The 24875-nt window shown below is 37.5% G+C and overlaps 1 protein-coding gene across 4 annotated transcripts in view; it reads right to left on the bottom strand.

The window, feature by feature from the left end:
• The window catches only part of USP47 (ubiquitin specific peptidase 47), a 122203-nt gene extending 97867 nt beyond the window's left edge, over window positions 1–24336 (bottom strand). For 2 of the 4 annotated variants that reach the window (XM_060018498.1, XM_060018499.1), the window contains exon 1: window positions 23888–24145. In XM_060018498.1, coding sequence (XP_059874481.1) covers window positions 23888–23926 — 39 coding nt within the window. In that variant the 5' untranslated portion in view covers window positions 23927–24145. Of the gene's footprint in view, window positions 1–8845; window positions 9910–23887; window positions 24146–24270 lie in introns of those variants that run through there. The other 2 variants (XM_060018502.1, XM_060018500.1) reach the window with 2 other exon arrangements.
• Window positions 24337–24875: the final 539 nt, after the last annotated feature.

Raw genomic sequence — 24875 nt, 5'->3', positions numbered from 1 at the left:
CATTTCTCCAAAGAAGATATACAAAGAGCCAACAAGCATATCACCAATCATTAGGAAAATACAAATAAAAAATACAAGATAACCACTTCACACCCATTAAAATGGCTATTACCAAACAAAACCAAAAACCGGTAACAAGCAAACAAAACTCCCACTAATGCGTTGGAGGGTGTGGAGAAACTGAAGCCCTTGTGCACTGCTGATGGGAATGTGAAATGGTGCTTCCACTGGAAAACAGTATACGTTTTAGCAGGATAGCAACACTATTCACAATAGCCAAAAAATAGAAACAACCCAAATGTCTATTGACGAATGACATTATAAACAAAATGTGGGCATAAACATACAATGGAGTATCATTCAGCCTTAAAAAGGAATGAAATTCTGGTATATGCTATAACATGGATGGATCTTGAAGACACTATGGTAAGAGAAAGAAACCAGACACAAAGGACAAATATTGTATGATTCTACTTATATAAGAAGGAGAGAAGTCAAGTTCATAGACAGAAAGTAGCATTGTGGTTGCCAGGGACGAGGAAGAGGAAGGATAGGGAGAGATATTGCTTAATGGATACAAAGATTCAATTTGGGAAGATACAAAAAGTTCTGCAGGGCTTCCCTGGTAGCGCAGTGGTTGAGAGTCCGCCTGCCGATGCAGGGGACACGGGTTTGTGACCCGGTCCGGGAGGGTCCCACATGCCGCGGAGCGGCTGGGCCCGTGGGCCATGGCCGCTGGGCCTGCGTGTCCGGAGCCTGTGCTCCGCAATGGGAGAGGCCACAGCAGGGAGAGGCCCGCGTACCGCAAAAAAAAAAAAAAAAAAAAAGTTCTGCAGATGGCTGGTAGTGATGTTTGCACAACAATGTGAATGCACTTAAAGCCAGTGAACTGCACACATAAAAATGGTTAAAATGGTAAATTTTATGTTATGTGTATACTATCACAATTTTAAAAAGTGAGGAGCAAAAGAAGTGACAAATAGGTGGGTAAACTAAACAATGTCTTCTATGTTTAAAAAAAAAAGAGAGAATTAAAGTATATAACAATTATACCATACAAGTGAGGGTGTTACTGGAATTAAAGCATTCTAACATCCTTACACTATTCAAGAGGAAATTAAAGATGATTAATTTTAGACTTTGGTAACTGTGCATATTAAATTAGTTAATTTTAAAAACACTTACACTAAAAGAATATAAGCGGTATATAATGTCCAAACCAACAGAAAAAAAGTGGAATGAAAGAAATCATTTGAACCTAAAGAAGCCAAGAAAGAAAAGAAAAAGAAACAACAATAATGGAATAGGTTAAATCATGTCCCTAAAGATAATATGTCCTAATCCCAAGAGCTTATAGATTTTACCTTCTATGGCAAAGACTGCAGATATGATCAAGTTAAGGATCTGGAGATGGGGGATTATCCTGGATGTAACAGTTCTAAATGCCTGAATATATTAAATAAAACAGCTTTGAGATATACAATGCAAAAACTGATAGTATAATGAAAAATAAATCAATCCAACATATTAGTGTGAGATTTTAATACACGTTTTTGATAGGTTTAATAGACCAAAAAAACCAAAAACAAAAAATTAACAACATTACAGAAAAACATACACCAAAATTAACAAGGCTCATATAACAGATACATGCAAAGACTATACTTAACAGCTGCAAATATATATATTTTCAAAGCACACACAGAATATTTATAAAAACTGACCTGATACTCGGCATTTTTATAAAGCAAGTCTCAATAAACTTCAAAAGACTGGTATCATATAGAACACTTTCTTTCACTATAATGCAACTGAATTAAATATCAGTAACAAAAAGGCAACTAGGAAAATCACATAATTACAAAATTAACATATACTAGTTGATGGGTCAAAGAAGAATAATGGAAAATAGAAAATATTTAGAACCAAATGATAATGGAAACATATCAAACTTGTACAGAAGGGGGGCAGGGGAGAAGCAGGGAGCTTTCCTGGCAAAATAGGTGAGCCTTTGTGGTACTAGGCAGAGGTAAGATAGAGTGAAACGCCAGGAAGAACTACAAAAATCTAGAGCTGAAAAAATAGTCAGTTCTCTGCTACTATCTGGCATTTGGGGCTGTGGCTGGTCTCCAGGAAGCAGAAAACAAAAACAACAACAAAATCTATGTCATGTAACTAAAGCACCAGAACAGGAGAAATAAAAAGATAAAAGCAGAAATTAATGAGATAGAAAATAAAAATACTATAACGAAAACTATCAAAGCCAAAAGCTGATTTTATTGAACAACAACAAAACCTAATTAATGACAAACCACTGGTAAGATCAATCCCCCAAAACGAGAAGGCACAAAAATATTATAATAAGGGGATGTAACTATTAGATACAACAACAACAAGAACAAAAGATAAAAGAATGCCACAAGCAAATTTATGCCAACTTATCTGAAAACATAATGGAATGGATGAACTCCCAGAAAAATAATAGTCATCAAACAAACTCAAAGGAAAACAAACGAAAACCACAATAGTGCTCAAGTCATTAAACAGATTGAGTCAGTAGTTAAAAATCTTCCAATAAGAACAAGAAAAACTTCCATGCCTGGATGATTTTACTAAGATTTTCCAAATACTCTAAAGGTAATTTGATTTTTACAGAACTTCTTCACAGCTATAGAAAATGAAGAACACTCTCTAAATCATACTATGAGGCTAACATGTGATATTAAACTCTAAAAAGACTAATATTAAGAAAGGAAAATTATAAAACAATACCACTCATGAAAACTGCAAAATATGTGAAACCAAGTATTAGGAAACTGAATCTAGCAATGTATTAAAGCATAATACATCACAACCAGGTTCATTTAACATTGGCAATATCAATTTACATAATGCCACACATTAACAGGTTAAGAGAGAAAATCATGACAACAGATACAATACAGAAAATTCATCTGAAAATAAACATCTTTTCATGATAATGCATAACAAAATAGGAAGAGTATTTCCTTAACTTGATAAAGTGCATCTACAAAAATTTACAGCAAACATATTTAATGACAAAATGATGAAAGCTCTCACTTTAAGAACAAAACAAGGTTGCACACTAGTCACTATTTCCGGTCAACACTGTACCAAAGGGACAGTTCGACAAGGAAGAAAAAGAAAAACAACCTAAATGGATTAGGAAGTACAGTCATTATACACAGATGTCATGACTGTCTACCTAGAAAACCCAAAATACTTTTCATATAAATTATTACCATTAATAATAGCTTATCAAAGTTTCTATGCATTAAAAAACCAATAAACCAACAACAGATTTAAAATGCAGTAAAAAAACTATTTACAATAGCATCTTATAGAATACTTAGGAATAGATCTAACCAAAAATCTGCAAGCCTTTTATGAAAAAAACTATAACATCGCTTTGTAAGAAATTAACAAAGATCTGAATAAATGATAAGGTAATGAAAGATGTGTCATGTTCATAAATTGGAAGATTCAATACTGTAAAAAAGTTAACTTTCCCTAATTAATCTATAGGTCCAATGTAATGCCAGTCAAAATTCCAAGAGTGCGTGCCTGCGTGCGTGCGTGCGTGTGTGTGTGTGTGTTGGGGGTGGAGGGAGGACTAACAGGCTGATTCTTAAACCTGTACAAATCTGTAAAACTACAAGAATAACCAAGACACTCCTGAACAACAGTACATGAAAAAGATCTGGGGAGATTCCAAGGACTATACTCCTAGTGTGTACAGCAAACAGAATGTTGAGTCTACAGAAAACAAATGACAAAACTAGCACAGTAGGGCTTCCCTGGTGGCGCAGTGCTTAAGGACCCGCCTGCCAATTCAGGGGACATGGGTTTGAGCCCTGGTCCGGGAAGATCCCACATGCTGCAGAGGTACTAAGCCCATGCGCCACAACTACTGAGCCTGTGCTCTAGAGCCCACGAGCCACAACTACTGAAGCCCACGCGCCTAGAGCCTGTGCTCCACAACAAGAGAAGTCACTGCAATGAGAAGCCCACGCACGGCAACCAGAGAAAGCCCGGCGCAGCCCGCGCGCAGCAACAAAGACCCAACGCAGCCAAAAATAAATAAATAAATATATTTAAAAAAAAAATTAAATAGAGAACTTATGACCAAAATTTGTGGAAGCAGCAAAACTGTCTGCAAATTGGGTTTCCAATGGTTCTGTATTACAGACACATAATATGCATAAAATATATTATGGATATATATAAATATATGTATAAGCATGAAATAAATTTCCCTTTTTTCTTGTAAACCAAAAAAATTTTTTTGCCTATGGATTAAGGACTTACAGATGATTTGATTGTATATATACATACATTTACAGAGAAACAGATATAGAAATAAAAACAGATTTCATGTTTATATACATGTCTGTGCATATTTTCTACCTCCTTCCACTGAGAGTATCTAGAAGCAATGACATCCCTGTAGCAATAAACACATCTAATGCCCAGATCTTGGTTTCTCAATACGATTCTCCACAAAAAGGGTCCATAGGTCTTTGTAGAAATGGCTGATGTTAGTGTTAGGGCTGGGAAAATACACAAAGAGTTTGGAATGCCCTGCACTGCCAGAAAGTAAGGACATCCTCCAACATTGATGGGATATGTCAAAAGGACACAGGAACCAGTTGAAAAGGCTCTCACTGGCCAAATATAGAATAATTTAATCATCAAAATAAACAGATGATTTGTTCCATTCAAAAGTTAACATTAAAGACATTACTGTATAGAATGGAAAGTAATCAAATGACTAAGAATGTATATGTAGGTATTCTGAAACTTTTAATAGTATATCATTTAAATATGTCACATTTCCCATTTCTGTTTAGCATTCCTAAACAGTCAAGCCTTTATAATAAAACATCTCTATTAATCATTACAATCAGAAAGTGATACAAATGACATTTTACTAACAAAAATTCAAAACTTTCTTAGTATCCACGTTAAGTCCATTTTCACTAGCATCCTCTATAACTTCCCCCAAATGGCTCAGTCTTCTTAACCATAGCTTTTCATAATATTTCATTTTAAGCTCAAATCTCTAATAAAAAAAATTCTTTCACATATCTAAGGTTTGTATCAGTTTTTTAAAAAACAGAATTTAGCTCTTCTTCTTAATATACTCAAAACAAACAAACAAATATGTCCAAGGAATTGAGGAGATTAGTCAGGAATACGTAAATACTTCAGAAAATCATAAAGATACAATATGAACATGAATAAAGACCACAACAACTGTGTAGGAAGAAACATAAGCAGATTAAGTGTGATTCTACTTAGCTTAGAAATAAAAACGGGTACTTTAAAATCTTAACTACCAAAAACAAACCACAGAAGCAGAAAGTCTAAGGTCCTTTAGGGAATTCTCTAAACAAAATATATTCATTCAGGAAAATAATTCATAATATGTTATAGCTGATGCTTTTGGAAGCATAGTGTGTTCTTAAAACTTCTAAGTAAATTTTTAAAAATTGAATTGATTTTGGAAACTCTGAAAAGTTTCCAAAATGATTTTAAATTTTGAAATTTTTTTTACTGCAAGGGCTTTTACTATTTAAAGGAAGTTTGATAATAATCACTCCCTGCTTTAACCTGCTTTCTTCATATATATTGAGTTTCTTCAAATTCAAATCTTCATATAGGAATTTTCTAAAAGATGACTTTGTACCTATTCTAAAAGCTTAGTTCAAGGCATAAAAAAATTGTAAGTACATTCTACTTTACTATTTTACTTAAATACAGATTCTGTGATAAACTAACTTGCAATATTAACAGGTACTTATTTAATATATCATGGAATGGATTTTCTGAACTTAAACTAATATAGAACATGATAACATCAACTGCCTGTCAACATATAACATTTGTTTTTAAAATTCTGTAAAAATACAGTTTCATACCTGCCTTTGTGCTCTAGTATTAGGTGTCCCTCAGAATCCTGCATTCCACTTCCTTCTAAAATACCCATAAATCAAGCTCCCAGAACCCCCATAATATAATTAGAAAACTAAATATATAAAACTCTGAAAACTCTGTAACATTTTTTCTTGTAACAGATTACATCAAGTACTCATTCGATTGATTAGTAGAAAAGTAACAGTGTAAAGTTTCAGCACTTTAAAAGAGTAGTTTACAATCTATTTAACTATGATCAACATATTTCATTTGATAGTTAAGAAGCAATCAATCAGATGACTCATCACACACACAGAACTATAATACATATATTTAAAGATGGATGAACCTTTGGACATCAGATCAAGGTCCTTATTTTACAGATGAACAACAAATTAAGAAACCTAAGGTCACATATGAACACAGATCTCCTAAGAAATACAAGCTTTCTGATGACTTCATAATGTTGAATATATTTGTGTCATTAAAATTATGATAATAGTATTTTTCCTCTCACTTCTATCCTAACACCATTCCCACTTTTGCCATACTCCTTTTAACAGTCGTTCTACTACTGTTAATGGGTAACCCACTGTTAAGGCATCTATACTTAGAAACTAAACTACTCTCAGGAGGGTATATAATATATCCTTTACTATTCCTGTTATCTTTATTTTTGATTACAGCTAAGTTTTCTTCTGTGAGTAGGCTGTTCTTGACAAGCAGTGACTCAGCTTGTGATACAACTGACTTGTTTACAAGTCTTGAATGTTCTACTGCATTACTACTAAATCAAAGTAGATTTTTATATTATGTGTTACCATGCTTTTTATTTAGAAGCATGGATAATAAATTTTATAATACCCTGAACATGAAACTATACAACTGAAAAAAATGTTAAGGTTATTTAAAACAATTTAAAGATTTTATTTCCTACTGGAATGGTCTACAGTGCAAAGAGCAATGTAGTGCAGAGGCAAAGGATCTAGGCTAGAACCCTTAGGTCAAGGTGGCTACTTTTCTTTTAGCCGTATAATCCTATGCAAGTCACTTATCTCTGACTCTCATGGTTCACAAAGAGTTTTTCTGAAGATCAAAAGAGAACATCTTAAAAATGCTCCATAAATGATAATAATAATAATATAGTATCATACAAAATGTATTATCATAGAACTGTCAGCTACCATCCTTATAATAGACTTTAGAAATATATAATTCTCAGACTTCCCTGGTGGCGCAGTGGTTAAGAACCCGCCTGCCAATGCAGGGGACATGGGTTTGAGACCTGGTCCAGAAAGATCCCACGTGCTGCAGAGCAGCTAAGCCCGTGAGCCACAACTACTGAGCCTGCGCTCTAGAGCCCAAGAGACACAGCTACTGAAGCCTGCATGCCTCAACGAAGAGTAGCCCCCGCTCACCACAACTAGAGAAAGCCTGTGTGCAGCAACGAATACCCAATGCAGCCAAAAATAAATAATTAATTTTTTTAAGTGTTAAAAAAAAGAAATATATAATTCTCAACTATAATATTTATATTATAATTTATATTATTTAAAATTTCAGAAGATGATCTTTTTTGGGTAACAGAAATTTCATCAGACAGGAAAGATCTGCAAAGATCTTTGTTTTCTGATTGCACAGCCTTCTTACATAATTTAAAAACCTACTACTGAGGGACTTCCCTGGTTTGCACAGTGGTTAGGAATCCTCCTGCCAATGCAAGGGACACAGGTTCGAGCCCTGTTCCAGGAAGATCCCACGTACCATGGAGCAACTAAGCCTGTGTGCCACAACTACTGAGCCTGCGCTCTAGAGCCCGCGAGCCACAACTACTGAGCCTAAGTGCCACAACTACTGAAGCCCGTGCACCTAGAGCCCGTGCTCTTCAACAAGAGAAGCCACTGCAATGAGAAGCCCGTGCACTGCAATGAAGAGCAGCCCCCGCTCGCCGCAACTAGAGAAAGCCTACACGCAGCGACAAAGACGCAGTGCAGCCAAAAATAAATAAATTTATTATTTTTAAAAAAAAAAAAACAGGGTTTCCCTGGTGGCGCAGTGGTTGGCAGTCCGCCTGCCGATGCAGGGGACACAGGTTTGTGCCCCGGTCCGGGAAGATCCCACATGCCACGGAGCGGCTGGGCCCGTGAGCCATGGCCGCTGAGCCTGCGTGTCCGGAGCCTGTGCTCCGCAACAGGAGAGGCCACAACAGTAAGAGGCCCGCGTACCGCAAAAAAAAAAAAACCCACAAAACCTACTACTGAAAAAAAAGCAAAAAACTACTACCAAACAGTTTATGTAGATTTATAATTTAGAGACAAATCTTATACCTTATCTAGTCCAACTCCCTCATTTCAGAGATGAAGAAAGAAGAAAAAAAAGAAAGGCCCAGAAAGGATAAGCAACGCAAAGCCAAACCAATGCATTTTCTGATTCCCAAACCATTATCCTCTCCACCAGAAAGCTAATATATGACCCCCTTTCTCAAGAAGCCTGTCAAAATTACAGCCATACTCTTTAACACAATTACCAGTTTTCTCTATGTAAATCATCAACTCCTTGAGAATAGGTACTCTTTTTACTTCTCTCTCCTATCAGTACTAGCAAAACTTTAAATATGTAATATTCAAATAAAATGATTTTTTAAAAGCAGGTTTAATAAAAAACTTCAAGTAAATGAAAAGATACACTACATCACTAGTCAATAAGAAATGCAAATTCAAACCACAGAGATATCCCTACACACTAACTAGAATGATTAAAAAACTAAACAAAAATATTGACATTGCCAAGTACCAACACGGAGGCAGAGCAATTGGAATGTGCATACACTGCTCAATGGAATGCAAAATGGTACAGCCATTTCAGAAATGAGTTTGGCAGTTTCTTACGAAGTTAAACACGCACTTACCATATGAAGACATATGTCTACCAAAAGAAAAAGCTGTACACAGATATTTGTAGCAGCTTATTCAGAATCACCAAAACCTGGAAATAACCCAAATGTCCACCAGTTAATAAATGGATAAAAAAATTGTGACACTGGACAATAAAAAGGAAGCCTAGTGATACAACAGATAACATAGATAAACATCGTAGTTTTATGCTGGATGAAAGTCAGACTCAAAATGCTACATACTATTTGAATTCCAGTTATATGAGGAAAAGGCAAAACATGAGGGCAGAAAACAGATCAGTGGTTGCAGAGCCTAGAGGTGGGAGGTGGGGTTGATTATAAGAGGCATGAGAAAACTTTTTTAAGGTGATGGAGATGTTCTATATCTTGACTGTGGTGGTGGTTATACAACTGTATAAGTTTGTCAAAATTCATAAAACTGTATGCCTTAAAGGAACAAATTTTACTGTATATAAATTATACCTCAGTAAACTTGACTTTTTCAAAAAAGTCTCATTCTAGCTCTTCCACTACGTGAGACATTAAGTAAGTTATGGGGTTTTTACAGCCTTCATGTTTTCCTCCCCTATAAATGAAGGAGCTGTAATACCTAACTACTACTTCCCTTCCACTGTTAAATCATATTACTGAATTGTAGAAATATTTTCTGCATCACTGTCTATTTTTCTTAGAATTTTAAAAATCATACTTGTGTTATGTTAATGGTAAATAATGTAATAGTAAATAAATATTTCAAGACATGAATTTAAGATGTCAAAATTAAAGCAGTAGTATTTCTTAGATGTCTTTTTTTTTTGATATGGATCATTTTTAAAGTCTTTACTGAATTTGTTACCATACTGCTTCTGTTTTTATGCTTTGGTTTTTTGGCCACGAGGCACGTGTGATCTTAGCTCCCCGACCAAGGATCGAACCAGCAACCCCTGCACTGGAAGGCAAAGTCTTAACCTCTGGGCTGCCAGGGAAATCCCTTAGATGTCTTTTAATAAGAGACTTCATTGTTAGGTATCTAATTTTTCACCAATTCCCTTTCATTACCACAAAGTGCTATAAATAAAGTAATAAATTATACAACTTGGTGTACGTAAAATTAAAGGCAACAAAATTAAAATACCTGAACACATAAAACGGTAGACATTTTATATCTATAAAATGGAAGAAATGTATATGAATTCATAGATAGTTTATGTATTGATATATTTACTAAAGCAATACGTATCTTTTACCAGGTAAGTCATACAAAAATTCTACTTTCTAATGCAACCCGGAACTGGGGTTGTAATCAAGAGCTCCTCTCAGTAAAATATTAAAGTCAACTGAATTTGGAGCACTGGGGAAATCCTTGGGAAGATTTCATTAATCCCCTATTAACACTCCTTGTGGTGTTCTCAGTTGCTGCTGCTGCTGCTGCAGCCGCCACCAGTCATCACTCTAGCACCAGTGCCACTTTAGCCTGTTGAGCTGCCGAAAAGAAGGGGGGTATAAACAGGGAGTTCTCTATACTATGGCTCCTATCAAGACAAATGCCTGTAAAAAGCCAGTGGTAAAGCACTCAAGAAAGCAACCAGCTACTAAAGTCACTCACAAGAATATGTCTTATACTGAAAAGGTGAAGAAACCACATTTTTACAAGCCTCATACTGCAGCTGTCCCTGAAGTACACTGAACTTCTCACTTGCAAGTGTTCAGGACTTCAAACCAGATCTACACTACCAAAGTGCAGCTACTGGCACATTTCTGGAGGCAAATGAGGCCTATCTAGTTAGCCTATTTGAAGATACCTACCTGTGTGTTATCCATATCAAATATGTAACAATTATGCCAAAGGATATCCTGCCAGGATGACTCAAATGTGGAGAATGCACTTAAGATGCATTATGAAAGGGAAACATTTTATTCTTAAAAGAACAAAAAAAAGTACCTAATTATATGACTGCAAATGCAAAAAAAAAAAAAACAGGTGAGAGAATCAGTATTATAGCAAATTCTGCCTTGCCCCATTTTCGTTTGTGTGTAAATGTTTAATATTAATGCAGCGATATAAAACATTCATGCAAGTAAACAATGTTTCAGCAAACAAGTTTCACTGAATTTGTTTGTAACAATTACAAACAAATTTGTTAACTTTTTCTGCCAAAAAAACATTTCCTGCCCACTAATTTCTGCACAATAAAAACCTAAATTCCTTTTAGGCATACAAAGCCTTCAGAATTTTAAAACACGATCTGTCAGAACTATCTTCTCTCACTCAACCCCAGGCACCCCATGCATTTACCCCAAACTTTCTGCCACTTTTAAAATGCATTACAGACTTGTGTGTTTTAAATGCCATTTCTCCTAACTAAAAGCTCTTACTTCCTTCTTTACTTGGCAGTCAAGTCATCCTTTGTGACCTAATTTAAGTGTTACATTCTCACAGGATCCCCTAGATAAAGCTGGTAGCTCCCTCCTCTATGGGCCCACTTTATTTCCAAATTATGCATTTGCCTCATTACAAATTTTTGTCTCCCAGACTAGACTAGCAACTAGAACTAGGTCACATTCCTTATTCATCTTTGATTCTCTGGTTCTTGGCAGCTACTAACTCAATGCTTAACTGAATGAATTCGACAGCATCCAGAACTATGGAAATCTACATTAAGAATAATTAAAGCGTATTTATGATGAAATAAAAATAGGTAATATCATTTGAAACAAGAAAGGTATTTATAGTCAAATTACAATGCTTTGGTTATACTAGAAAATTTCACTTAGGTGATAAATGAGGTTCATGGTTTTCCTTAAAGCTAAACCAAAAGTACTGGACTCACTGTATACAGAAAGATTTAAATTCCAGATCTTTTTTCTTAATTATGTCACTTAGCCCTAAGTTTTTCTCTACTGGAAAGCCACTATATTTCTGCTAATATTTGAATGACTCTGCAAGTCTTATAGCAGTCAATTACACAGCACCAAATCTAAAGCACAATCAGTAATACAACTGACAAAAATAGACAGGTTAATTGGTTCTTCTATCCATGTCAACTGGTTATACTCTAGAGTTTTTGAAAATCAGAATTATCAAACACATAAAGTTCTCCCAGAAACAAACTATTCTTAACATGAATCCTGCTTTAAAATAACATTTCATACTGAAACTTATACACAAATAACTTGTTAATCTAGTAAGTTATTTCAACAAATATCTATATATACTAAACCAATTTTTCTTAGGATCTCATTAGACTAAAAAGTTTCATTTGTACTTTGTCACATGTTTCAACTATCAAAAAGTAGTAAAAACAGGTCTTACTTGATAATATAAAAGAACCTGTCAAATCTAACAATCATTTAGGATTTATGCTGACAGGTCATATCAGACCCCCGACTTCAAACAACTAAGCATATTTAATAACTAAAATATGACTTCATTTTTATTTAATCAATACATATTGGACAACAACAATGTACAGTACATTATGCTGGCCCCTAGGAAGAATACAGGATGAAGGTAATAACAGTAATGAAGGTAGTAACACTTATTATGACAGATAACATTTATAAGAGTGCTTACTAAGTGGAAGACACTTTGTATGTATTAACTCATTAACCGTTCCCAACAACCCTAGGAGGTAGTTACTAGTATCCTCATTTAACTTAGGTAATGGTAGGTTAAATAACTTGCCCAAGGTCACAAAACTGGAAGTTGAACCCAGGCACTCTGACTGTTGTGTCCTGACTTTGAAGAGCTTCTAATAAAGGTATTAACACAAATAATAAAGGTATTAACTTATAATTTTTCAAATGTCAAAAGTTACAGTGTTACGGGATTTCAGGGTTAGAAAAATGCTATCAGGTTGAAAGAGGAGAATCAGGAAAAGTTTCTTATAGTAGTAAGAAGGGCTAGGTTTTGCTGGTTGGGTAGGATTTTAAAAGCTTGCTTTTTAAAAACATAAAAAATTCAATACAGCTGCATGGCATGGCCAAAACAAACAAATAAATAAATAAACATATTGGGAATTCCGTGGCAGTCCAGTGGTTAGGACTTAGTGTTCCCACTGCCAGGGCCTGCTTTCTATCCCTGGTGGGGGAACTAAGATCCTGCAATCGGTGCAGCATGGCCAAAAACAAACAAACAACAACAAAAAACAAGTTCAAGACATATATCTCAGTAAGTTTCATAAAAACAGTAATCTCTCAACACTCTCGACAGTGGATTGCAGCAACAGTTTTATGTCAATGAAAATGTTCCTGTCCATGGCTACTTTAGGTATGCTTGTTTCAGTTTAGTTCCATTAAACAAAAGAACAGGGCAATTACTGTTGCTCCCACACCCTGAGACAAAGTAAACAGAAGTATTCAGTAGAGCAGAGAGGAGACATCTGTTCACTTACACTACACCTATATCCACCCCTTCTTCCATTATACTGACAGAAAAGCAGGCTCAGGAAAAATACATTCTTTAAGAATCTTGATGTGAAAAAGCACATCATTTACAGTGGAGAATGTTTGTACAAAATTAGATTCTAAGCAGCAATACCTAGACAGAAAACTCCGTGTAATAAGCCTCATAAAAGAATATGCCTCTGAATATCATGACACTTATCATGTTGCCTGAACTGAATAAGGTCCTTAATACCAATGAATCAAGTTTTTAAAGTCGATGTCTTCTGGAACCTAAATTTACAATAGGTATTTTAATGTATATTTAATACTATGTTTTTCACAACCCCCTTTCTTTTTCTTTTTTTTGGGCAATAACTTTTTATTTTATTTTATTTTTTAACTTTTTATTTTATATTGGAGTACAGTTGATTAACAATGTTGTGATAGTTTCAGGTGTACAGCAAAGTGATTCAGTTATACATATACATGTATCTATTCTTTTTCAAATTCTTTTCCCATTTAGGTTGTTACATGATATTGCGCAGAGTTCCCTGTGCTACACAACCCCCTATTTTCAATACAATCTTTTCTTTCAACTTGGGCTATGATGGTGATGGTATGTTAGTACTCTAGAAATGCACTAAGCCTCTCCCCTCCATTTTGGCAAAAAATTTACAATATTTGGTACTAAGACACAAAACATTTATGTGACTAATCCAAAAAATGGAAAATAAGAGGCAAGAATCCTAAAAATGTACTTAATAAAGTACTTAAATAGTTTTCATGTAAAATCAAAGTTCACCCATTTAAAACTCCCTAAAAAGCAGGTATTAAAAAACATTTCATATTATTCACTCAGGGCAAGTGACACACGAAAGCATACAGCACATCAGGGAACAGCAACTAATGTGGTTGAATGTGGCTAAAACAAAATTGGCTTGGGGCAGGAGATAACAAAAACATTAAGAATTTCTGGTCAAAGAGGACAAATTGAATACAAGCATTTAGCTCAAAAGCTTCCCAAAACCTCTCTGAAACAAGAATAAAGAAATTTTTTAAAGAGCATAAATCCATAGGAAACCAGAAACACAATTTTAGAAGCTAGAAAGCAGAACAAGTGGTAGTGACAATTACACCTGAGAAGACTGAAACCTACATTAGCCTAGAAAAACAAAGACACCTGGCTTACAGGACATACCACAGTTACAATTATACCAAAAGACCCCTAAACTCTCTGGAGAAGTGGTTGATTGCAGGGTTGGGGCAGGGCAAGTATAAGATGGGTTGAAGCTTTATGTGGTGCCACAAAGTACAGAAGTGCTCAAAAGGCAAGGATGAGCACAGATGCCAACCAGAAAGAGCTCCCCCTGGCCAAGACTGGAACAATTTGAGCAACAAAATAAATAACAATAGTTTGGGGTTATAATCGAAAGAATAAAATAAATATCTTAAGTCTATACTGACATAAATAAATAATTAAGTAAATAAATGTGGGAGAAGGGACAACTCTTCCTCACAAAAGAATTCCAATTAATAAATGTAGAAATAATGAGGGAAACAGAAAATCACTATTAGAATGCAACAGTAACAAGATCTATAAATGCATGCTAAAACTAGTGGGCAGAAGTTTAAGCTGAAACAGGATATCTGCATGGTCTCAAAGTAGTTAGTAATTATTAAAGAGGAAAATAGTAACTTTACAGTGGAGAAACCTAGCAGAATCACCTGAACCAAGTGATCAAAGGTTAACATCACAGTAGGACACATCAGCATCATGTCCCCCCCCCCCGCCCCCCGCCAAATGATGCACAGAGAAGGACATATCACTTCTGTGACAGCCTTCTCTTTAATAACCTCAATCTAATCATGAGAAAATATCAGACAAACCCAAATTGAGGCCGATTCTGCAAAAATGACTAGTGCTGCTCAAAATGTCAAGGTCATGAAAGAGAAGGAAAGTCTGAGAAATTGTCACAGATAAGAGGAAACTAAGGAGACATGACAACAAAATTCAATGTGGGACTCTGAATTTGGATCTTGGAATAAAAAGAAACATTAGTGGAAAACTGGTCAAATCTGAATAAATTCTGTAGTATAGTTAATAGTATTGTACTAAAGTTAATTTCTTACTTTTGATAAGTGTTCTGTGGTTATAAAACATGTTACCATGAGGAGAAACTTGGTGACAGGTATATGGGAACTCTGTGTATTCTTTTTTCAAGCTTTCTATAAAAATTTAAAAAGAAAAAGGGGAAAAAAACCAGAAAAGGCTCAGGAACTAGCAGTTTCCGATACTCTGGGAGCAAGAGTGAAGTCCAAGCTAGAATAAGAGATTAAAGTCTGCTTAAGAAGCACTCAGAACTCCCAGATCCTCTCTCTTTTACTCTTTGACCCTTCCGGGCAAAAGACTAAGCAATCTCAGAAGAGCATAAAACAAGGTATCTCTGGACTAGAGGATGCCAGGTGCAATCAAATTTGAGGGCTGCCACATTGAAAACTGGAGAATTAAATGAAACGGTATTCATGTACTTTATGATGAAACCCACAACCCCGTTTCCTACTCAGCTCCCAAGCTTGTTCTCTCCAAGCAAAAGATCAGAGATCTTTTCTGGGAAATCAATTCAGCACAAGGGAAAAACGTGTCACTGGCAGTCTACAAGGAAATTAACCACACATATCTAAAGTACAGGGAAAACCATAATTACCCACTGGCAGAGTTTCCATTCAGCTTTTTAAGGCCCCTCTTCTAAATAAGCATTGAGTTCCAAGGAATACCAGACATCTAAAAAAAGCATCTAATATGAAAGACAAAGCCCAAAGCAAACAAACAGAAAAAGGAAATTTGGAGAAAAGAGAGAATATGCAGAGAAGTATCAATAATTTCCTAAGAGAGATAAGACACTGCATCCATAAAACAAATAGGATATCAAAAACAGGATATATCAGGATATATTAAAACTTTTTCAGAAAAAAAAGAGTACTTGGAAATTATAAACATGATAGCAGAAATAAAACCTTAGTAGAAGAATCAGAAGATAAAATTGAGAAAAATCTCCCAGAAAACAGAGGAAAAAGGAAAAGAAATGGAAAATAGAGGTAAACAGAAGAAAATTAGAGAAACCAAGACAGTAGACCCATTACCTAAATAATAGGAATTCAAGAGAGAGAACAGAGAAAACGAAGGGGAAGAAACAAAAGAAATGACTTAAGAAAATTTCCCACAACTGATGAGACAAATATCAGATTGAATAAGACTACCCTGAACCCAAGAGAAGTGGAGAAAAACAGACCTGTACACATAATACAGGAATTTCAGAACTCTAGGGGAAAAGGTTCTCCAGGCTTCCAGAGAGGAAAAGTAAGATTCAAAATCATCTAGGCAGGGACTTCCCTGGTAGTGCAGTGGTTAAGAATCTGCCTGCCAATGCAGGGGACACAGGTTCGATCCCTGGTCCGGGAAGATCCCACATGCCGCGGAGCAACTAAGCCTGTGCGTCACAACTACTGAGCCCGCGTGCTGCAACTACTGAAGCCCGCGCACCTAGAGCCCGTGTTCTGCAACGAGAGAAGCCGTGGCAGAGAGAAGCCATGGCAATGAGAAGCCTGCACACCGAAACGAAGAGCAGGCCCTGCTCGCGGCAACCAGAGAAAGCCCGCACACAGCAGCGAAGACCCAGCGCAGCCAAAAATTAATTAATTAATTAAAAAAAAAATCTTCTAGGCATCTGATGTCTCAACAGCAATACTGAAAACAATATGGCAATGGAGCAATGTATTCAAAGTTCTGAGAGAAAATTATTTCTGACTGAGAATTCTCTGCCCAGCCAAACTATCTATAAAGCAAGAGGGTAGAAACATTTTCAGACATGTGAAGTCTTGAAAAAATTATAGCCCATCCAGAAAGCTATTGAAAGTGGTCCTCCAAAATGAGAACACAAAGAAAGATGAAGACATCAGATACAGAACCAGGAGCTCTAATACAAGAGAGACCTGACGGAAACTTCTAAAATGATTGTAAAGGCAAATCTAAGACAGCAGCTGCAATTCAAGAAAATTCATCAAAAAATTGGTAGTTGTAAACATAAGGAGAAGACTCATACACTTGAGAGTTTGGACTAAATCAGAGTTTTTATTGACATTTTGGACCACATAATTCTTTGTCGTGGGAGGCGGTCCAGTGCAGTGCAGGATGATGCTTGGCAGCATAGCTGGCTTCTGCTCGCTAGATATCAGTAGCACACTCCTGCCCTCCCTCACCTACCCAACATAGCCAATATCCTCTCGGTTGCCCCCAATTGAGAACCACTTGGTTAAATTAATGATAAATATATAGAAAACAAAGCAAAAGCAAATTCTTAGAAAATATTAACTCATGGAAAACAAAATACTGTACAGAAAGGAAAAATCATCACAATAAACTACAAGGCTCAACTATGAATACAGTGACATTGATATAAACTTTGAAACTTGATGTATCCAAACAACTTGCAATATGACAATATTGGAAGGATTGGGCAGAATTGAAAAGTGTGTCTGTGTTTGGGGATAGTGGTAAACCGAATCTTCCATTGCGGGAAGTCCGTAGACGATCCATTCAACTGAAAAAATCACGAGGGAAAACTACAGGCATACTATTTTGAAATATGGAGATAAATATCAAAAGAATGAGTAGCAAGTGGTTGCCTCCGGAGAGCCCAAAATGAAGGGGAGGGAGAATCTGCAGAGCAGAGTTATTCAACTCTTTTCAATATGTGCACGTATAACTTTTGACAAAAATTAATTTTAAAAAACAAATCAATTGAGGCTACATTATGAAGGACTTTCCTACTGATTAAGGCCACAATGACTTAGAAACAAACAGCTATACAACTTTGAATAAGTTACTTACTCTTTTTTTTTTGGCTGCGTTGGGTCTTCATTGCTGTGCGTGGGCTTTCTCTAGTTGCGGCGAGCAGGGGCTACTCTTTGTTGGGGTGCACAGGCTTCTCATTGCGGTGCCTTCTCTTGTTGTGGAGCACGGGCTCCAGGCGCGTGGGCTTCAGTAGTTGTGGCACGTGAGCTCAGTAGTTGTGGCATGCGGGCTCTAGAGCACAGGCTCAGTAGTTGTGGCGCATGGGCTTCGTTGCTCCACGGCATGTGGAATCTTCCTGAACCAGGGCTCGAACCCGTGTCCCCTGCATTGGCAGGCGGATTCTTAACCACGGCGCCACCAGGGAAGCCCAAGTTACTTACTCTTTAAGCCTTACTTTCTTTCTATCTATCTATAAAATACATAATGAAAGATAAGAGATGCTTAAAGGGCTTTATAGATATTAAGTAAGTGTGTAAATTGTTTAGCACAGTGTCTGGTGCATAGTGTTTATTAATATTACCTAGTATTCAATTTGCAATCAGAGGGTAATAATTATAAACTTTAAAACAGGTAAGTCATAATGTCATGTGTTTTAGAAAGTAATGGCTGTTGTGGTGAGGACGGTTACGAAAGAAAAGAGCCTAGAAGAACACAGACCATTTAAAAGGGCTACATTTGAATGAGAAAATAGAGGCAGAGCCACGAAGAGAAAGGTAAGGATACAAGAGATATTTTTCAAGTGACGATTTAACTATATATGGAAAAAAGGAAAAAGGAGGAGTCAAAAAAATGTTCCAACTTAAGCAAATAAACAGATGATGATGACACTAACTGAACAAGAGAATACAAAGAAAGAACTATGCTGGGAGGAGGACATGAGAAGAGAGGAAAGAGAAATGAGGTTGATATTACACATATTTAATCTGTAGGTCCAAGTACAACCAAGTAGAGATATCCAGTATGCAGGTGGAAATCCGAAACTAGAAGAGAGGTCAGGGCTGTAGATATAAATGTGTAAATTACAATCAAAGTTTGAAGCCATACAAATTAAAAGAATACTCATTTGACATGTTGCATAATATTTATTAATTGAATTTATTTTTTTAAAAAAACAGACAATAGAGATGAAAAACAAGTTGTTTTAATGTTTTGAGGGCTCTCAATATTAACGGCCCTGATATAGTTATGAGGTCATTGTGAAGTTCAAATGAGTTAATACACACAAAGCACATACAACAGTATGTGACATATAATAAATGCTCAATAAATTTTGGTTATTATTATCATCATTAGTTCCAGATAGAAGTAGTGTTTATTATATGGAAAAGAGAGGCAGAAAAAAATCTACTGAGATATGGAACTACATATTCTTTTTCTTTCATTTTTCTATCCTTTCTACATTTATATACTCCTTGGACGCCACTTTAAGTATTGCAGTGAAAGTATTATTTTAAAACTATTAGTAATATGTACCTTTTATCCTTAATTATACTATAAAATACTTGAGGAAAAAATAATTTTATCTAAATATTCCCTATATGGCAGCATACAGTAACATACAGTGAGTACACAACAAATATTAATGTCACAAATCCTTATAAGGAAACAGAATAATAAAAACAATGATGCAATAAATGAAAGTGGAATGACATTAAAAGAGATCTCAAAGACAACATCAATATAAAACAATTCAAAGACATATAGTAGAGTGAAAAAGTGAGGTGAAATGCTTTGTTATTTACCACAAAGAACAGACCACACTCACTTTGCTCTCCTCTGGGTACAACAATTACGAGAAATATTAAAAACACTGGATTATGTCTAAAAGAAAGCAACTGAGAAACAAAGAACTGAGGATGCTCAGTCCTCCTCCCCTCCCCCCTCTTCAACAATGAGAAAAAGCTGTCCTATGCAAAATGATTTAAGATTTCTCTGTTGTTCAGGGGCAACTATCAAAAGATGGCAGCTACAGAGATCTCGACTTCTCTCAACTCAAAAACTTAAAACAGATCTCTTCTAAGACAAAGATGTTATTAGAGATGTCATGAAGGTATTCAAGCAAAGGCTGGAAAACAGTTTGCCAAGGATGTTGTGGAAAATATCCAAGCAGGGGAAATTGGTTAGAACTCTTAAGTTTCCTTGCAACCCTGTAACCATATCAATGAATATTACTGAAGATCAGTGTCCTTCAGAAAGGACACTGTCTTAGACCTATAATACATACCAAAAAAAAAAACAGAGAGAGAGAGAAAGAGACAGACACACACAAAGATCTCTGCTGTCAAGAAATACATAATGAATAATAATAAAATACAGTCTGAGACCATAATAGATGTCACAAAGCACTATTTATTAATTGCCAAATGAATTCTATTCATATATAAAAGTCTTCTAAGAAGGAGAAATCCTTAAGGTTAAACGGTCAGAAAAGGCTTTTTAGAATAAATGAGATATGAGGTACTGAGGGAAAGATGTGTATGAATGTTCTGTATCAGTGGGCAGAAGTAGGAAAGAAGAGTTAGCACAAATAGAAGTGAAAAGCAAGTCAGAGAAAAACCTGTTTGGCTGCATTAAAAACTTGTTTTGAGGAAGAAGAGATAAGCTGAAAGGGCAGACTGTGGCCAGAATCAAAGTGTACTAGGCATTGAACACCAAGCTAAATAGTTTCAAACTTATCCTGCATACAGCATCTGTATCAACTACACAATTCTGCTACAGCCATAGATAATAGTAAATAAATGGGCATCAATGTGTTTCAATAAAACTTTATTTATGAATACTGAAATCTAAATATCATATACTTCCATGTGTCACAGATTATTTTTATTATTTTGATTTTTTTTCAACAATTTGAAAATGTAAAAATCATTCTTAACTCATGGGCCAAACAAAACAGGCTGTGGGCTGAATTTGGCCCAGGGACTAGTTTGCCAAGCCCTGCATGACACTAAGCTGCCTTCTTCAGCAGTCCTCTAAGGTACACTTGTCCTTGAGCTTCAGGGACCAGAATAACATATTATTCGTTCAACAACACACACACACATGTGCACACACATGGATGCACACATTTAACGAATATCTAAATCTAGTAAGTGTCAGAGGTTCTCTAAAAAAGAAAAGCCCGCCAAATTGTTGGTAATAAGCCAGTAGAACAGAAGTAAGACATTTTAAAATTCTGTAATTTATTTTCACATAGTAAATGGACTTAGAGAGTTACATACTACTTTTACAGAGCTTCTATGTTCCATGAAGGGATGTGTAAAACAGAGTATAATCAAGGGGATGTGAGTTCTAGTCCTAGCTCTGTCATTTATTTACTCATTATGTGACCCTGAACAAGTCACTTTCAATCTTCTGGCCCTCATTTCCTCATCTATAGAAGTGAAGGGGTATAAGTTACTAAATGATCACTATGTGTTCTCTCAGCTTTAGCACTATATAATTCTACTCCTACTGAAAAAGACCAGACAAGGGATGACAAAGATGAGACGAAAGTGACAATTAAGGACACAGAAAAAAAGAGAAAGACATTGACTAAATGAGTGGTCAGATAGTACAAACAGGCAGCGGCAAAAGGCCCCAAAGTACAGTATTACTAAAATCAAGGAATTTTTTTTAAGTATCAAATGCAAAAGAAAATTCAAGGAAGAGAAGCAGGCAAGAATTCAAGAAGAGAAATATGGCCATCAAAAAAGAATGAATTACTTAGCTAGCTAAAAAAGTGACAGACTTTTGAGATTTGAGAGTACTGTGCAAGTTTCCAGGAATCAAAAAAGGAGTCAGGGAAAAAGAAAAGACTGAAGATGAGTCTAGGGAACAGAAAATAAAGGCATGTGGTCCAGAAAGAGTAGGGGAAAAAAAAAAAAAAATGTTGTAAGTGGGGATGAGTTTGAAGCCTCAGGTAAGGGAGTTAGTCTTAAAGGAGAGGCGTTTAATCTTTAAAATCCAAAAGGTAAAGGCAGCATTTCACGTATGTTCCTGTGAAAGTGTTTATTTATACCATGTTTTCTATAAATCAAATTATTAGGGAAATAAACCTAATATTGGGCTTTCTTAAAGCAAAGTTCCACCTATATTATATTTTCTAATGGTCAAAAAATTAAGAAAGGGGACTTCCCTAGTGGCGCAGTGGTTAAGAATCCGCCTGCCAATGCAGGGGACATGGGTTCGAGCCCTGGTCCTGGAAGATCCCACATATCGCAGAGCAACTAAGCCCGTGAGCCACACTACTGAGCCTGCGCTCTAGAGCCCACGACCCACAACTACTGAGCCCGCGCGCCTAGAGCCCATGCGCGCCTAGGCAACAAGAGAAGCCACCACAATGAGAAGCTCACACACCACAGGGAAGAGTAACCCGTTCACCACAACTAGAGAAAGCCTGACCCAATGCAGCCATAAATAAATAAATTAATTAAAAAAATAAAGAAAGGACTAACTTTGCTTTTCATAGGAATGAAAACCAGCACTATGTAGCTCTAAAAGAAAATTCATTTTTATATCTCTCATAGCACCTATCACTTCCATCCCTGCATGAGAGTTACCTTTGTAGAAAAGTACCTAGTCCTTACTTGGAGTTCAACGAATACTAGTGTTACCTTCCTTAGTAGCCTTAAAAGCTCCCACGGCAAGAATTCTGATTAACTCATCTGTTTACCTGCTTTGCAGAGTTGGTGGTGCTTGATGAATAAATACTGACACATGATAACTTAGTTTAAAAAAAAACTGTCCTTGCAAAACAATCATCTGATAATGTTGGGGAAATATTCATATCATACATACACAACTCCAATAACACTTTTGCAGTGTCGGAGCTTGGTCAAGTAGCAACAAATTGCTATAAAGCAGCCAAAAAAGGCAAAAAAAAAAAGAAGAATTTTTAAGAACATCACTCAGAAATATCAAGATCCAACATAGCTAATTTCAACGGACACTTGCCTCTATTTAAGGTATATGAGAACTAAAAATCCAAAGCATTCGCCTGATGATCAACCAGTTAAAAATACACGTTTGGATACCCTGAAGATATTTATAAAGCCAACAGAGATACTATTAATATGTTGAAATTCCCTGGCCAGTGCTGGATTCTACCATTAATCCTCTCCTACTATTCAAGAGAAGCCAAGAAGTCAAGCCTTCTCATATCACTTGCTTTTAAGAATTTAAGAAGTCACCCAAACTGGCGTACACAGCCCAACTACAAAAAGTAATTCAGCTCTCCATATGGTAATGCTTCGGTATCTCTTACCTTTACGTGTTAGTCGCATTTACTACTTTTCATCGATCATTGGGAAGCCCCATTTAGGCAGGCCCATAGTACTACCAAGTAAGAAACAGTTGTTCAAAAAAGTCGTAGCAGTTAACTGCCCTCCCACGAAGCTCAAGCTGGGTGTAGATTTCACAAGCCCTGAAAGCTATACACTGCCACTGTCAAAACCAGAAGCAGCACCGTCACCCTGTCGTGCCCGTCAGCCAGTGTTGCAGAATGTTTTCTTTGAAATCACCTCTCTACCTTGGCTCAACGTGTTAAATAACTACTTGAGAAGCCACCTTCTCCCCCAAAGCAGGACCCGATTCCTTCCAGTGCGCTCCTTTATTTGTCCAGCCCCAGAAACCCAAGGGGAGAGGTCTCCGCTCCCCGGCCCCCTAGACCCAGTCGGGTCTCCCAATTGCTCGCCGCACCCACCACGCACCCCCAACACCTCCTTCCCCCACAGGCGGGCCGGCCCACGAGCTGGGCCCGCAGCCGGCCCCTCGCCTCGGCCTGCGCTGCCTAGAGCGGCCGCAGGCCTCGGGCCTAGCCTCCTCCGCTGGCCCCTCACCTCCTTCGGGACCAGTTGGTTCTCCTCGCCGGGCACCATCGCTCAGACTCCGGCCGCTCCTCTCCGCCCTGCCGGGGGAGGGGGAGGGTAGCGGCGGCTCTAGCTCAGGAGAAAACGGCAGCGGCCGTCATCCTCACCACCGCCTGCGCTCGGGCTACCGAGGAGGCCTCAGCCTGGGCCTCAGACACCAGCGCGCAGACACCGACCCAAGGCTCCGCCGTCGTCGCCGCCGCAGCCGCCTTCGTTGTCGGCCCCTCCCCCAGCCCGCCGCAATCAATGGAAAAATGGCGGCTGCCGTTCTCGCGAGAATTCGGGCCGTCGGGCTCCAAGCCAGGTGCCTGGCGCCCAAGGTGCCGAGACAGCTGTCGCTCGCATCTAATTACCTCAGCTCTTAGCCTCGGGATGTATAAAGTTAGTTGAGCGGCCAAGAAAATGCTTTCCGGAGGGGGTTTCTGGACTGTCCATCTCGGGATTCCCTCTGCCGTCAAGGAAAGCACCAGGCCTTAGGGTCCTCCATGCCTTCCTGGGTTCTTCGGACTCCCTGCCCACCAGGAAGAGACTCGAGCCTAAAGCCGCTCCTCTGGCCCTACTACCAACACTGCTCTCCCTCCCCGTTAGAAAAGCACCTGAACTCATCCCCTCTCCACAGACCCCCCTCCCCCGCCCCCCGGCCTCTGCGCTCAGACACAGTCCCAGCCAGAAAGGACTGCGTTTTCTTTTCCCCTCCCCCCACCCTCCCGAGGGCACAGCTCAAGGGACCTCACGGCTGGCCTCCTGCTAGGGGAGGGGACAGCCCATGGCTCGGAAAAGTGGTATCACTCTCCCTCCAGTCCCCCTCCTTCAGAGCTGCACTCTCCTGGGCCATTGCGGGGAACTTCCTTCTCCGACAGGTTCAAGTCTGGGGCTGAGATAGCTTCAGAGAGCAGGGCTGCAGTTTGGACCTAGGATCTCCTTTTAAAAGTGTTTTTAGAGTACTTTGATCTCCTCT

This window comes from Delphinus delphis, chromosome 8 (genome assembly GCF_949987515.2).
Source record: "Delphinus delphis chromosome 8, mDelDel1.2, whole genome shotgun sequence".
In the NCBI taxonomy this organism is placed as follows: Eukaryota; Metazoa; Chordata; class Mammalia; order Artiodactyla; family Delphinidae; genus Delphinus; species Delphinus delphis.
This window is presented reverse-complemented; position numbering and strand designations above follow the sequence as displayed.